Source organism: Mandrillus leucophaeus, unplaced genomic scaffold, assembly GCF_000951045.1.
Source record: "Mandrillus leucophaeus isolate KB7577 unplaced genomic scaffold, Mleu.le_1.0 Scaffold307, whole genome shotgun sequence".
In the NCBI taxonomy this organism is placed as follows: Eukaryota; Metazoa; Chordata; class Mammalia; order Primates; family Cercopithecidae; genus Mandrillus; species Mandrillus leucophaeus.
In genome coordinates this window covers 2,712,740-2,727,054 of record NW_012103221.1, presented here as the reverse complement: position 1 = coordinate 2,727,054, position 14,315 = coordinate 2,712,740, and the positions used below count along the sequence as shown (strand labels likewise).

General features: G+C 44.6%; 2 protein-coding genes across 5 annotated transcripts in view; one reads left to right on the top strand and one right to left on the bottom strand.

The window, feature by feature from the left end:
* XPO1 (exportin 1) overlaps positions 1 to 4,212 on the bottom strand; it is a 58,615-nt gene extending 54,403 nt beyond the window's left edge. The window contains exons 1-2 of one of the 4 annotated variants that reach the window (XM_011987317.1): positions 4,078 to 4,212; positions 3,167 to 3,192 (exon numbers count right to left, since the gene is read on the bottom strand). The gene's annotated coding sequence lies outside the window, so the exon portion shown is untranslated. Of the gene's footprint in view, positions 1 to 2,324; positions 2,815 to 3,166; positions 3,872 to 4,077 lie in introns of those variants that run through there. The other 3 variants (XM_011987316.1, XM_011987315.1, XM_011987318.1) reach the window with 3 other exon arrangements.
* Positions 2,493 to 14,315, top strand: part of LOC105544743 — a gene marked incomplete at its 3' end in the record, with an annotated part of 34,180 nt that continues 22,357 nt past the window's right edge. Inside the window, 4 exon segments of the mRNA XM_011987327.1 lie at positions 2,493 to 2,520; positions 2,850 to 3,223; positions 3,681 to 3,763; positions 3,847 to 4,105. Of these exon segments, the coding sequence (XP_011842717.1) occupies positions 2,493 to 2,520; positions 2,850 to 3,223; positions 3,681 to 3,763; positions 3,847 to 4,105 (744 nt within the window).

Sequence of the window (14,315 nt, the reverse complement as noted above, 5' to 3'; positions counted from 1 at the left end):
GACAGAATGGGCTGAGCGCAGTGGCTCACACCTGTAATCCCAGCACTTTGGGAGGCCGAGGTGGGCGGATCACTTGAGGTCAAGAGTTCCAGACCAGCCTGGCCAACAATGGCAAAACCCCATCTCTACTAAAAATAGAAAAATTAGTCAGGCGTGGAGGCAGGCGCCTGTAATCCCAGCTACTCAGGAGGCTGAGGCAGGAGAACTGCTTGAACCCAGGAGATGGAGGTTGCAGTGAGCCAAGATGCGTCACCCCACTCCAGCCTGGGCAACAGAATTGAGACTCCATCTCAAAAAACAAACAAACAAAAAAAGACAGAATGACGTTAAAAATCAAAATGTGGATATACAGTAATTCCTATCGTCTACAGCAATGGTTAGCAGGAACCACAAGTCTAACATATCTTGCTATAAATGCCCTTAGCCTCTACAGAAATAACTTAGTTTCTACACTCAAACCATTCAAATTGTTTCAACCCTCAATGAATTGGGGGATTGAAATTACATCTACAAACATATTTACTGAATATATAATCTAGGAAAAAAAACTTTACGGGAAATATGCCTAACAAGATTCATTGGCAAGTTAAAAGCTGTAAAAGCCTGCCCATTCCCAAATAAAAAAGAATTCTAAGAGAAAAATGAGCTACTTCGCCAAAATATGTACTGGTTAAAACCTACTAGTTCATATGCAACGCTATCCTTTTAAGAGGATTCTACTCTAAGATGCTGGCACACATCCAACTTTTTGTTGCCCAGAATTATAAAAAATATATTTCCTCTGCTTTTCTTCAAAGCCAATGCCACTCAAACCTAACTGGTTAAGTCAGTAGTCCTTAACCTTTTTTGGGGTCTAAGATACCTGAGACTCTGAGGAACCAATAGCTCTAACCTAGTTTTTAAAAACTCATGATTTTGTATACAATTGTAGAGGATTCAGGACATCCTGAAAGCCATCCATGGCACCCCCGGTTTAGTGTATTTAGAACTAACAAGGTCAGATCTCCGCTTCTTCCCATTTTAGGAACTTTCGTGGACCAGAAAATGAGTAGCTAATTTCTTTACACTGTATTTGGACAAACTAGCTTGGCAGGCGGGAAAAAAAGGCGTTAATTCCTGGCTATTTTATAACAGCTTAAAAATGTCCATAACAATAATGGCAGCAATTTCAATTTTAATGCAAATGTCTTATTTAAATATAACGTCTGTTACAACAGATTAGAACTCCAAAAAATGAGTCACCTATGACTGACATGATGTAAAAATAATGTGAAACTCAAGAAATTAGGAGTTCAAGAATTGGTCCATTATTGACAAAACTGATGAGACTTCAAAATATTTTGTAGTAGGCATTAAACAAACTTTTTTAAACAGCAGGATACTTGTTACACACCACAAAAAAAACCCTTAAGATCTAAAAACTGAGAGGAAATATATATTCCACAAATGAATGTGTAAACTCTCCACCTTCAACTACTATAAAATTTAAAAGATCAGAACAATCTTAATTATTTGAGGCTTAAAAGCAATGTCCACAAAGCATCAAGATCTACGTATCAGAAGTTTTCAAATATTTCGGTTAATTATTGAACAAACTTTTCACCTATTTACTCCTACAATAGTTTAATGCCAAAACAAAAAAGGATTAAGAAAATGACTCTTCCAAGTTTCACTTTCAAATACACTGTCCTTATAGAATTCTCCGAACTAGACTGATGTGAAAAACGAGATTTAGAATAGAAGGATTTAAATACAGTAGTTTGCCATCCTTAGAACTAGCGGCTGTCTTCGAAATGACCTACCTATTCTTGAACTGTACATAGTACAGAAATGGCGGCTTTGTGGTCAATGCCAAGCACATTTAGTCCCCCAAATCAAGCCGCTTCCAAAACATTCTTTCCACTAACAGCAGTGTCCCACACTTAAGATATACAATCAGACAGCAAACAAGTCAAAGAGGGAGAGGTGTAACCACGAACGCTCATTTCCGTTGGGCTCTTCAATCCTAAAATCCACTCACTGGATAACATACACTAGAGATTATCCAGCTTAATGGATAATGTTGTGACTCTACAAGTGACCCCCAATGCCAGTTCCTATCCAAAACCCAGGAAATCATAACCGTTGCTTAATAACTTCACACTAGGTGAAAAAAAAAAAAACAAGTCGCTACAAGGCGAAAGACTGACTGCTCCTTAGGTGTGTGGGCAACCGCCTGCTTCATTCAGGAGAAACACACCTCACTAGGGCCCGCCCTCCCCTGGCTTCCCACCCGAACCGATTTGCAGCCCTTCTAACTATAGCACACGGGAGCACGCACTCACCCCGCCCATACTCGGAGGAGGCATTTAGACCAGGCGCCTTAAGTTCAACGCCCCTTTCTCTATGCAGCATGGCCTCGGCGTGATCAGAGGCGGTCCGGGCTGAGCCAGTACTGAATGCTTCCTCTACTACACCACTTCCTCCCACCCAACCCAAACTCAGACATCGGAATGAAGGAGAATCAGGGCATCCTCCACTGTACGAGGCCAGCAGTAAATGGTTTAACCAACTTATCACACTCAAACCCCTGAAAAGGAACTACAAGACGGAATCCCATGTGCAGGCCCCTGAAAAATTCATCTTTCCTACTTCACATGCCACTCTGCAAAAAACCGGAGAGCTTTCGAGTTTCCTTGCTGGAGGAACAGGGAGTCGGCAGCCCCTCCCTCCCCCATCCCAAGCTCTCCACCGAGGGGGCCACGTGATGCAGGCGGACGTTTCAATGCTGCTGCACTAAATATTTCTGGAAACTTCCACTCCTAATAATTTACAGAGATGTTCCTGAAATCACCCCAACTTCTCCCCAGCCCGTGGGGCTGGGGAAGCCCTTCCACCCCGCGCGGGGCCCCGCTTCACTATCACGCTCCTCGCCTTCCTCCACCGCCACCCGCACACGCGAATGACCCAGCAAGCGCTCCCCTCCCGCGGCCGCCTCCCCGCCTCCATCCCCCAGCGGCAAAAGCGGCTCCATTCAATCGCAGGCTCCGCTGTGGGCCCGGCGCGCCCCCGGCCCGCCCGCCGCCTCCTGGGCTCGCTTCCCGCGACCGCCGCGCCCCACGCTGGCCTCCTCCCGCCCGGCCGCGCCGCCGCCCGACCCTCGGCCCCAAAGACACAGTCGACTTACCCAGAGATTGAACCAACTGCTCCTTCCTTCCTTGTCGGGGGATTAGGGCCAGGGAAGGTGGGGAGGGGGAGAGGGGACGAATCAAGGTGGGTTTCACAGTTTTCCCACCTTAAAAAAGGAAATTAAAAAAACGGAGAGGAAAAGGGCAAAAAGAGCTCAATAATATTTACTATTTCAGGGACGCTTCCCCCCAACACACACACCCACCCGCCCCCCAAAAAAGAAGGGGAATTAATCTGGGGAATAAATGCTCCCGCCCGGCTGGGGAGTGAGGGAAGGGGGAGGGAACCGGGTCAAGTCCCAAAGATTCAGCCCCAGGGGGACCCTCCTGCCACAGGCAGCAGCAGAAGCGACAGGAGTAGGGGGTGTAGAGTCCACACGGCCGGGGGGACGCTCTGCTGCCAGTTGCAGTCCGACTCCCCCCTACCAAAACACGGCTCCCTCTCTCACGCGGCTCCGGCGCTGGGCCCCCCCCAGGCTCGCCTAAACTTTCCCCCCTTCTCTTGCTCCTCAGCGACTGGTGGTTCCCCCCTCCCCCTCTGGGTGGTTGCACGGACTGCAGCAGCAAAGACTGGAACAGGCACCGCCGCCGGGGCTGTAGCTACTGTTGCTCTTGCTGATGCTGTAGCTCCCGCTGCTCCTGCCGCGGCCGCTGCAGCCGCTTCTCCCCCTCCTCCTAGTGCCTCAAACTCGGAACCGGTTGAAACCGGTTCAGACTGGGAGATTCCATCTCGGTTGAGTTTTCAGCCCATGGCGCCGCGGAGCGTTTGGAACCTGGGCCTCCGCCCCCAGCCCGCCCTCCTATTGGTCAGTTCCAGCTACAGCCGCGCCATGAGCCTATCTCTCATTGGCCTGAGCGCCAGTCAATCCCACCTCAAGGCTCCACACGAGCCCGCCGCTTCGGCCCCCGCCTCTTTTCAGCAGCGATTTGCCCGCAGAGTGGGGGAGGGGAAGTGGGGAGGGTCGAAAGGCAAGAGGAGAGGGGTGGAGGAGGAGGAGGTGGGACGAAGAGCAGGGCTGAGTAGAAAAGAGAGCGAAGGAAAGCCGCGTGGAGGATTCGTTCGAACGAGCTGTCAATCAAGTGCAGCCCGCCCTCAAGCTCTCGACTTCCCTTCCCCCTGCGGCCCTCACCCTCCCAGTGCCTAGTTCGCAGGCCCGGCCTTTCCCGCCCGCTCATTGGCTGGGCGCCTTCGGTGACGGAGAGGGTGGGGCGCAGCTCGTGAGCTAGTGGCGGCGCGAGTTTGATCGCGGCGCGCGGCGGTGTTCGATCTGCTTTCCCCGGACTCGGCCGGCCCGCCCCCACCGGCTCCCGCCAACCTGCGGGGGCCTGAGCCCGCGGGAATTAGGATCCGCCCCTCAGATGGGGGATGCGTTCGGAAAAGGGATGGCACACCCAGTTGTTTTGAACTCTCGGAGGGGTGGAGAAAGGAGGGAAAGGAACACTTCCGAGGCCAATTGTAGGCCCCAGACCTCTAATCCATTTTAGAGGCCTGGGTTGGGCCAGGTAGCTGAGAGAGAGGTTGGGGTGAGGCGCAGGGCGTGCATTCTTGGCGCCTCGTGATCTTCTCAGGGTCTCGGAAAATATATCGAAATACTTCTTGGGAAAGTCTTAAAATTTCAACTCTGCCTCCCCAGGCTGGAATTTGGCCGCTTCGACAACCAACCTTTCCTGAAAACCAAAACATTGTAATCCCAGGTGATTGGTTTGACAGCGCATGTTTTGGCTGGGTGAGCTTGCATGCCAACTGCGTCCCACCTGGTGCCCTTGATCTGCAACACTCAGATTTTCCTTTCACCCTAGCGGCACTTCACGTACTAAATCATCACCAAATAGTATTTTCTGTGAAAGTCACATGCACGTTGTCTTTCACGTGGTTGCGTCTCTTGTTTGTTCCCAAGCGTCCTCCAAATCAGCTTTACAGATTGTTTTTTGCTTAAGAGCAAATAGCTCACCAAAATTTACTAGGCCCTTTGTGCCACCAAGAGGTAGATAAATGGTTTATTGAAGTAATACAATTTTCTTTAGCAAATGTTCGTTCACGATGGACTATGACTAACTTCAAAGCACCACTTATTCTAACTCCCCCTCCAATAAAGAAAAACCCAACAACTCAATGTTTAGATGCACCAGAATGATTTTGGATGATTTTCAGACCTAAGTTTTTATTCATTACATAAATGAATAATATCAAGCCATTTTATATACATATATACATACATATATAAAGTACTATGTATGATATGTGATGTACAGTTGGCCCTCTATCCGTGGGTTCCCCGTCCTCAATTTCAACCAGCCCTGGGTGGAAAATATTTTTAAAATAATACAATAAAAATAATACAAAATAAAACGCAATGCAGTATATTTATATAGCATTTACATTGTATAAGGCATTATAAGCAATGTAGAGATGATTTAAAGTTTACATCATATAAGCTATTATAAGCAATCTAGAGACTGAAGTGTAACGGGAAGTTTACAAATACAGTATATGCAAATACAGTAAATCCTCACTTAACATGGTCATGGAGAGGATCTTGGAAACTGCCACTTTAAACACAAGGATAGGCCAAGCATGGTGGTTCATGCCTGTCATCCCAGCACTTTGGGAGGCGGAGCTCGGCAGGTCACTTGAGGTCAGGAGTTCGAGACCAGCCTGGGCAACATGGTGAAACCCCTCTCTACTGAAGATACAAAAATTAACCTGGCGTGGTGGTGGGTACTTGTAATCCCAGCTACTCGGGAGGTTAAGGCAGGAGAATGGCTGGAACCTGGGAGGCAGAGGCTGCAGTGAGCCAAGATCACGCTACTGCAGTTCAGCCTGGGCAACAGAATGGGACTCCTCAAAACAAACAACAAAAAAACCCTAGAAGGACATATAACAAAAAAACCCTAGAAGGACATATAACAAAATCAATTTTACCATAGGCCTGTAATCCCAGCATTTTGGGAGGCCAAGGTGGGAGGATCGCTTGAGCCCAGAAGTTCAAGACCAGCCTGGGCAACATGGCAAAACGTGGTCTCTACCAAAAATACAATAATTAGCTGGGCATAGTGGCATGCGCCTGTAATCTCAGCTACTCAGGAGGCTGAGGTGAAAGGATCACTTGAGCCCGAGAGTTTGAGGCTGCGTGAGCTGTGATGATGCCATCATGCCACTGTACACTCCAGCCTGGGTGACAGAGTGAGACCCTGTCTCAAAAAAAAATTACCAATCTAATGCCGGCAAAAGTATGATTGTGTATGATGCTAAAACAGGGTGAGAGAGAAAGGATCTCTCTGTTTTTTTTTTTTTTTTTTTTGGAAAAAGTGTCTCACTGTGTCTCTCCCAGGCTGAAAGGATCCTCCCTGACTCAGCCATCTGAGTAGCTGGGACTATAGACACATGCCAACATGCCTAGCTAGTTTTGTGTGTATATATATGTGTGTGTGTATTTTTTTTTTTTTTTTTTTTTTTTAGAAAAGGGGTTTCCCCATGTCACCCAGGCTGATCTCAAACTCCTGTAGGCAAGCGATCCTCCTGCTTCAGCCTCACAAAGTGCTGGGATTATAGGCCTGAGCCACCTTGCCCAGACAGGATACTCATTTCAAGAAAAACTTGACCTGGGAAGATAAAGTCTGGGTTGCACCCCTATTTCTATCAAGCTCAATTTAGTGTGGAGAATGTTTATAGAAAATTATGAATATTCTGTCAGTGAATAATCTACGTACAGTCTGTGAAGCCTCAAGTCAATCAGGAGCAGAATCAGCAGTTGCCTGCAGGTGAGTTGCTGCCTTTTGAGAACATAGTGAAAAAGTATGTGACAAGGCTGCTAAATCTAGGAGATACAGTTTGATAGTCTGAGAAATCTGTACAGTTCTTCTACGAGGTGACATTCAACAATGGATCCCAAGATTCTCTTACTCGTGGAGAAATGAGAGAAGTATATCACTTAACTTGGACCATTCTCAGACAGGACGGAGGAAGCTATAGCTGTTTTGTTTGAAGTACTTCTAGGCCAAAAATAAAAATAATGACATGGGGTTATATGTCTGCTGCAACTGTCAGTTTAGGCTGCTGTAACAAAGTCCCATAGTCTGGGTGGCTTAAACAACATTGATTTCTCACAATTCTGGAGGCTGGAAGTGTGAGGCCAGAGTGTCAGCATGGTTTAGGTTCTGGCAAAGGCCCTTTTCAGGGTTGCAGACCGGTGACTTCTTCCTATACTTTCTTGTGAAGGGGGAAAAAATGGCTAGAGAGCTTTCTGGGGTCTCTTTTATAAAAGAGCGCTAATCTCATTCATGAGGACCCCACCCTCATGATCTACTGATCTCCCAAAGGCCATATCTCCTAATACCATCACATTAGGGTTTAGGATTTCAACATAATAGTTTTCAGGGGACACAAACATTCAGTCCATTGCAATATATAAGAAGCAAAATAGAGTAGGTAAACTAAAGTTGGTACCTGTGGGTTGAAAAGATACGCCATTTCTTTCTTGCACAAAAACATCTCATTATGGGCCAGGCATGGTGGTGGCTCAGGCCTGTAATCCCAGCACTTTGGGAGGCCAAGGCGGGTGGCTCACGAGGTCAGGAGTTCAAGACCATCCTGGCCAACATGGTGAAACCCTGTCTCTACTAAAAATACAAAAATTAGCTGGGCGTGGTGGTGCGTGCCTGTAATCCCAGCTACTCGGGACGCTGAGGCAGGAGAATCGCTTGAACCAGGGAGTCAGAGGTTGCAGTAAGCTGAGATCATGCCACTGCACTGCGGCCCGGTGACGGAGTGAGACTCCGTCTCAAAAAATAATAATAATAAAATAAATTTTAAAAAAAAATGAGCTGGGTGAGGTGGCTCAGGCCTGTGATCCCAGGACTTTGGGAGGCTGAGGCGGGCAGATTACCTGAGGTCAGAAGTTTGAGACCAGCCTGGCCAACATGGTAAAATCCCATCTCTACAAAAATACAAAAAATTAGCCAGATGTGGTGGCACACACCTGTAATATCAGTGCTTTGGGAGACTGTTATGGGAGAATCACTTGAGGCCAGGAGTTCAAGACAAGCCTGGGCAACATAAATAAGACTTTGGCTCTACAAAACTAAAAAAATTAATCCAGGCATGATGACGCATACCTGTGTCTTAGCTACTCAAGAGGCTGAGGTGGGGGGATCCCCTGAGCTCAGGAGTCAGGCTACGATGAGCTATGATCAAGCCACTGCACTCCAGCCTGTGCAGCAGAGCAAGACTGTCTTTAAAAAAAAGAAAAATGGTATAGGGAGTCATGGAAAAATGTGAAAAATAAAAGAAAAAAAGAGAAAAATCAGAAAAAACCCTGTCTTATCAGGTGCTCTGACTAGAAAAAAATGAAGAATCTACAGCAAAGTCAGTGAATCTATTTCAGTAGTTCTCAAAGTGAGGGCAGTTCCCCCCCGCCCAAGACATTTAGCAATTAAGTGTTGTCTATCAAAACAACACTGTCAGCTAATGTCAGAATCAGAGCACACTACAGGTAGATCAGAAGGTGAAGTATATCAGAAGTATAATAACAGCTAACATGGAAACACTTTTGGTTCTTGCAACTGGTTGGGGAGGGGGTGCCATAGACATCTAGTGGCAGAGGCCAGGAGTGCTGTGAAACATATTGCAATGCACAGGATAGCCCCCTATATCAAAGAATGAGAAGCCTACATGTCAATATGCAGAGATTGAGAAACCCTGATCTATTTATAAATATTTTAAATTATCCTAGCCCAATAAAGGGGAGAAGAGAGAGCGAGAGAAAACGAGTACATGAGCAAGTACACTGTACCTCAACAAGGTCAGTGCTTCTTTTATTTTTATTTTTATATATTTATTTTTGAGGCAGGGGCTCTTTCTGTCACCCAGGCTGGAGTACAGTGGCATAATCACGATTCACTGAAGCCTCAACCTCCCTGGCTCCAAGTGGTCCTCCTGCTTCAGCCTCCTGAGTAGCTGAGACTGCAGGTGTGCACCACTGCACCCAGCTAATTTGTTTTATTTTCTGTAGCAACAGGGTCTCACCGTGTTGCTGAGGCTGGTCTCAAACTTCTGAGTTCAAGCAATCCTCCAGCCTTGGCCTCCCAAAGTGCTGGGATTATAGGCATGAGCCCCAATGCCCAGCCCTGGGAGATGTTTTAAAATGTATTTTTAGAGCTGAAGGAATTCCTCTCTGAAGAGATCAAATCATCATAGTAAATGCATTAATAGCAAATTCTCAGTACTTCCCCTGCTTTCAGGTGGTATTATGTTTAAACCATTTCAAGCTGGTTTCTACGTGCTTGTTGAGAATGTCAGATCAAACAGCAGATAGACTATAAGCCCAGACAGATGAGGAGGTGAAGGTAATTATAATAGCTAACATTTACTGAGCACTTATTATGTGCCAGGAACTCTCTTTTTTTTCTTTTTTTTTTTCTTTTCTTCTTCTTTTTTTTTTTTTGAGATGGAATCTCACTCTGTCACCCAGGCTGGAGTGCAGTGGTGCGATCTTGGCTCACTGCAAGTTCTGCCTCCTGGGTTCACGCTTTTCTCCTGCCTCAGCCTCCCGAGTAGATGGGACTACAGGCACCTGCCACCACACCTGGCTAATTTTTTGTATTTTTTTAGTAGAGACAGGATTTCACCGCGTTAGCCAGGATGGTCTTGATCTCTTGACCTCGTGGTACACCCACCTTGGCCTCCCAAAGTGCTGGGATTACAGGTGTGACCCACCACGCCCGTCCTGTGCCAGGAACTTTTCTAAATATGTTATGATATCTATTCATTTAATTTTCACAACAGTCCAATGACGTAGTCATTATTATTGCCATTTTAAGATGAGGAAATAAATACAGAAAGTTAAGGTATTTGAAAATAAAATGAAAAGAATTCAAGGATATCCCAGAAAATAATTAATAACTTAATTGAATGAATGAAATGTGAAGTAGTTTCCTAGAAGGAATAAACTTTTAGTTTTTATTTCCTTCCCTTCCTTTCTATTCAAATATAAATTCCAGAATATTGAGTAAAAGAAATTCTATTCACTACTACTTATTTATTTAATATTTATTTAACCACTCTATTGTCTTTTTTTCTTTTTCTTTTTTTGAGATAGGGCTCTCACTCTATCGACCAGGCTGGGAGTGCTGTGACACAACCACAGTTTACTGCAGCCTCAACCTCCCAGGCTCAAGCAATCCTCCCCCATCAGCCTCCCAAGTAGCTGGGACTACAGGTGCATGCAATTACACCCAGCTAATTTTGTATTTTTTGTAGAGACAGGGTTTTGCCATGTTGCCCAGACTGGCCTCGAACTCCTGGGCTCAAGCAGTTCACCTGCTTGGGCCTCCCAAAGTGCTGGGATTACAGGCATGAGTCATCGTGCTCAATCCTATTATCTTTACCTAGGGAAATGCAAAAGTAAAAAATTTATTTCAATAACTGGTATAACATTTGCCCAGGCACTGAAAATTGCCACAGTTCATGAAATATTTTCTTAAGAGTGGTATAGCATGATTTGGCAGTACAACTCTTTATTCGTAACGTTACTAGAATCTGAAGATTTTCAATATTTAAAACACTTTTAACATGAAAAGTGAAATGAAAAATATTACATAAATATATGAGCCATTACAGTCGTAATTTCAGCAGTTGAATCCCCTGTAGATGAAAGTGTATGCCAGTTAGCTAAAAAAAAAAGTAAAATGATATATATGTAAAAAGGATCCCTGACCCTAACTTTGGATGGTATGACACAATTTTTCACCTCTATGATGGGGTATAGAAGTAATTTCCATTCAGTAGAAACTGTACTTTGAGTCCCCATACAGTATTCGATAAATTACATGACATATTCCACACTGTTTTGTTTTTTTTTTCCAGACAGAGTCTTGCTCTGTCACCCAGGCTGGAGTGTAATGGCATGATCTTGGCTCACTGAAACCTCCACCTCCTGGGTTCATGCGACTCTCCTGCCTCAGTCTCCTGAGTAGCTGGAATTACAGGCATGCGCCACTACTGCCCGGCTAATTTTTGTATGTTTAGTAGAGACAGGGTTTCACCATATTAGTCATGCTGGTCTTGAACTCCTGACCTCGTGATCCACCTGCGTCGGCCTCCCAAAGTGCTGGGATTACAGGCGTGAGCCACCGCAGCTGGCTGATATATCCAACACTTTATTATAAAATAGGCTTTGTGTTAGATGATCTTGCCCAACTATAGGCTATTGTAAGTGTTCTGAGTGCCTTTACTGTAGGCCAGCCTAAGCTATGATGTTTGGTAGATTATGTGTATTTCTTTTTTTTTTTTGAGACAGAGTTTTGCTCTTGTAGCCCTGGCTGGAGTGCAGTGGTGGGGTCTTGGCCCACTGTAACCTCCGTCTCCTGGGTTCGAGCGATTCTCCTGTCTTAGCCTCCCAAGTAGCTGGGATTACAGGCGCCTGCAACCATGCCCGGCTAATTTTTTGTATTTTTAGTAGAGACAGGTTTTCACTGTGTTGGGCAGGCTTGTCTTGAACTCCTGAACTCAGGTGATCTGTCCACCTCAGCCTCCCAAAGTGCTGAGATTATAGACGTGAGCCACCGCGCCCAGCCTGGTTATGTGTGTTAAATACATTTTCAACTTACTTGGCCGGGTGCGGTGGCTCACGCCTGTAATCCCTGCATTTTCGGAGGCTGATGTGGGTGGATCACAAGGTTAGGAGTTCAAGACCAGCCTGGCCAACATGGTAAAAACCCGTCTCTACTGAAAATACAAAAATGAGCTAGGCGTGGTGGCACATGCCTGTAATCCCAGCTACTCAGGAGGCTGAGGCAGGAGAATCGTTTGAATCCAGGAGTGGGAGGTTGCAGCAAGCCGAGATTGCACCACTGCACTACAGCCTGGACAACAGAGTGAAACTCTGTTTCAAAAAAGTAAAATTTTCAGCTCCTAAATTGAAATGGGTTTATTGGGATGTAACCCATTATTTAAGTCCAGGAGCATTTGTATAAGCATAAGATCATAATATCCTTATTTACCAGCTCTTTTTATAATATTTATTCAATTCCATGGGTATGTAAAACATTTTTTGTTTATGAATACATTCATTCCTCTTCTCCTTTTTCTTTTTCTTTTCTTTTCTCCTTCTTTTTTTTTTTTCTTCTTCTTCTTTTTTTTTTTTTTTTAAATACAGAGTCTTATTCTGTCACCCAGGCTGGAGTGCAGTGGCATGATCTTGGCTCAATACAACCTCTGCCTCCTGGGTTCAAGGTCCTGATTCTCGTGCCTTAGCCTCCAGAGTAGCTGGGATTACAAGCACCCACCACCACGCCTGGCTAATTTTTGTATTTTTGGTGGAGACAGGGTTTCGCCATGTTACCTAGGCTGGTCTAGAACTTCTGGCCTCAAGTGATCCACTCACCTCAGCTTCCCAAAGTGATGGAATTACAGGTGTGAGCCACCATGCCCAGCTTCCCTCTTTCTTTCTTTTCACTTGGTAATATTAAAAAAGAAAAAAGGAGGGCTCTTGGAATTGAAGAAATCAAGGAAAATTCTCTTCTCACTAAACACTTCCCCAAAAAACATTGTGAAGGTTGTCAAAGGGGCTTTTTTTAAAACTAGGCTCTGAATCTTGGATACTTACTCTTTTCTAGATGAATACAATAATCTGCTGGATATCAAGTAGTAGTTGTTGTTGCTTGTAAGAAAACAACTGAATTTACCATTTATCAGTATCTACTACTTGCCAGATGCTTTGTGTGTATATATATATATATAGAGAGAGAGAGAGAGTCATAAATAACTCAGAAATAGGGCCAAAGTCATTTAAAATTTCTAAATGTTTGAATGTCTAATAAAATTAAAAGTGAGATTTTAAAAATCTTGTTTACAGTGAAATCTTGCTTATGCCATAACACTATGAATCCAGAAATCCAGAGAATGTATGATTTTATAAATTTAAACTAAAATATTTTCCTGATTTATCCAGATAAGTATTTCATGACACCTTTTTTTTTTTTTTTTTTTTTTTAGAGGTGAGAGTCTCACTATGTTGCCCAGGCTGGTCTTGAATTCCTGGGCTTAAGCAATCCCCCTGCCTCAGCCTCCCAAAATACTGGTATTACAGACATGAGCCATTACTCCCGGCTAGATCATACCGTTTTGTGCAATCACTTCTACATGGCTATCTATTCTTCACAGAATCTAAGTGTCAAAATAGTTTTCCGTGGGTCTATGGGTCATTATTTCTGAAGGCAACCATATCATGTAAAACTTTGATTAAATTCATTTGTTATTCTTTTCTCTTGTTAATCTGTCTTTTGTTTTGAGTGTCAGCCATGACCTTTATGATAGAAGGTGAGGAAAGGTATCACACCTTTCCGCCCCATACTATCAAACACCATCCTGTTTACTTATTGATTTGGGGCCAGATTGGAAGCTCTGTGAGAGCAGAGATATTTCTGTCTTGTTTTCCAATGCTTATCATCAGTGCCTGCAAGAAGAGTGCCTGAAACATAAAAAGTTCTCAGTGTTTGTTGAATGCATGGTCCTGTTCAGGGACCATGTTTGTCACAGACAGATGTGTCCAGATTAAAGAAAATATCCTCTTTAGAAAAAAGGAAGAAAATGCTGATGCACAGATAGATTGGGGTTGTGGTAGAACTATTCCCATTAATCCAGAATCATTTTCTATGCTACAGCATAGATTTAGGGTTTCTTTGGCTAAATTTTTTAAAAAATAGCTTATATATGTTTGAGAATAGACGAAGTTCCAGATATGGATTTTTCTGGTGTTAAAGGAGGGCTAACAAAAATCTCTTTTTTTAGACCAGGCCTGGTGGCTCATGCCTATAATCCCAACACTTTGGGACACTGAGGCAGGTGGATCACCTGAGGTCAGGAGTTCGAGACCAGCCTGGCCAGCATGGCGAAACCCCGTCTCTACTAAAAATACAAAAATTATCTTGGTGTGGTGGCAGGCGCCTGTAATCACAGCTAGTTGGGAGGCTGAGGCAGGAGAATCTCTTGAACTCAGGAGGCACAGGTTGCAGTGAGCCGAGATGATGCCATTGCACTCCAGCCTGGGCAACAAGAGTAAAACTCCATACCCCCCCAAAAGAAAAAAAAGAAAACCTCTTTTTTAGGATGCTTCTTGTAAATTTTTATTTATTTTTAATTTTTTATTT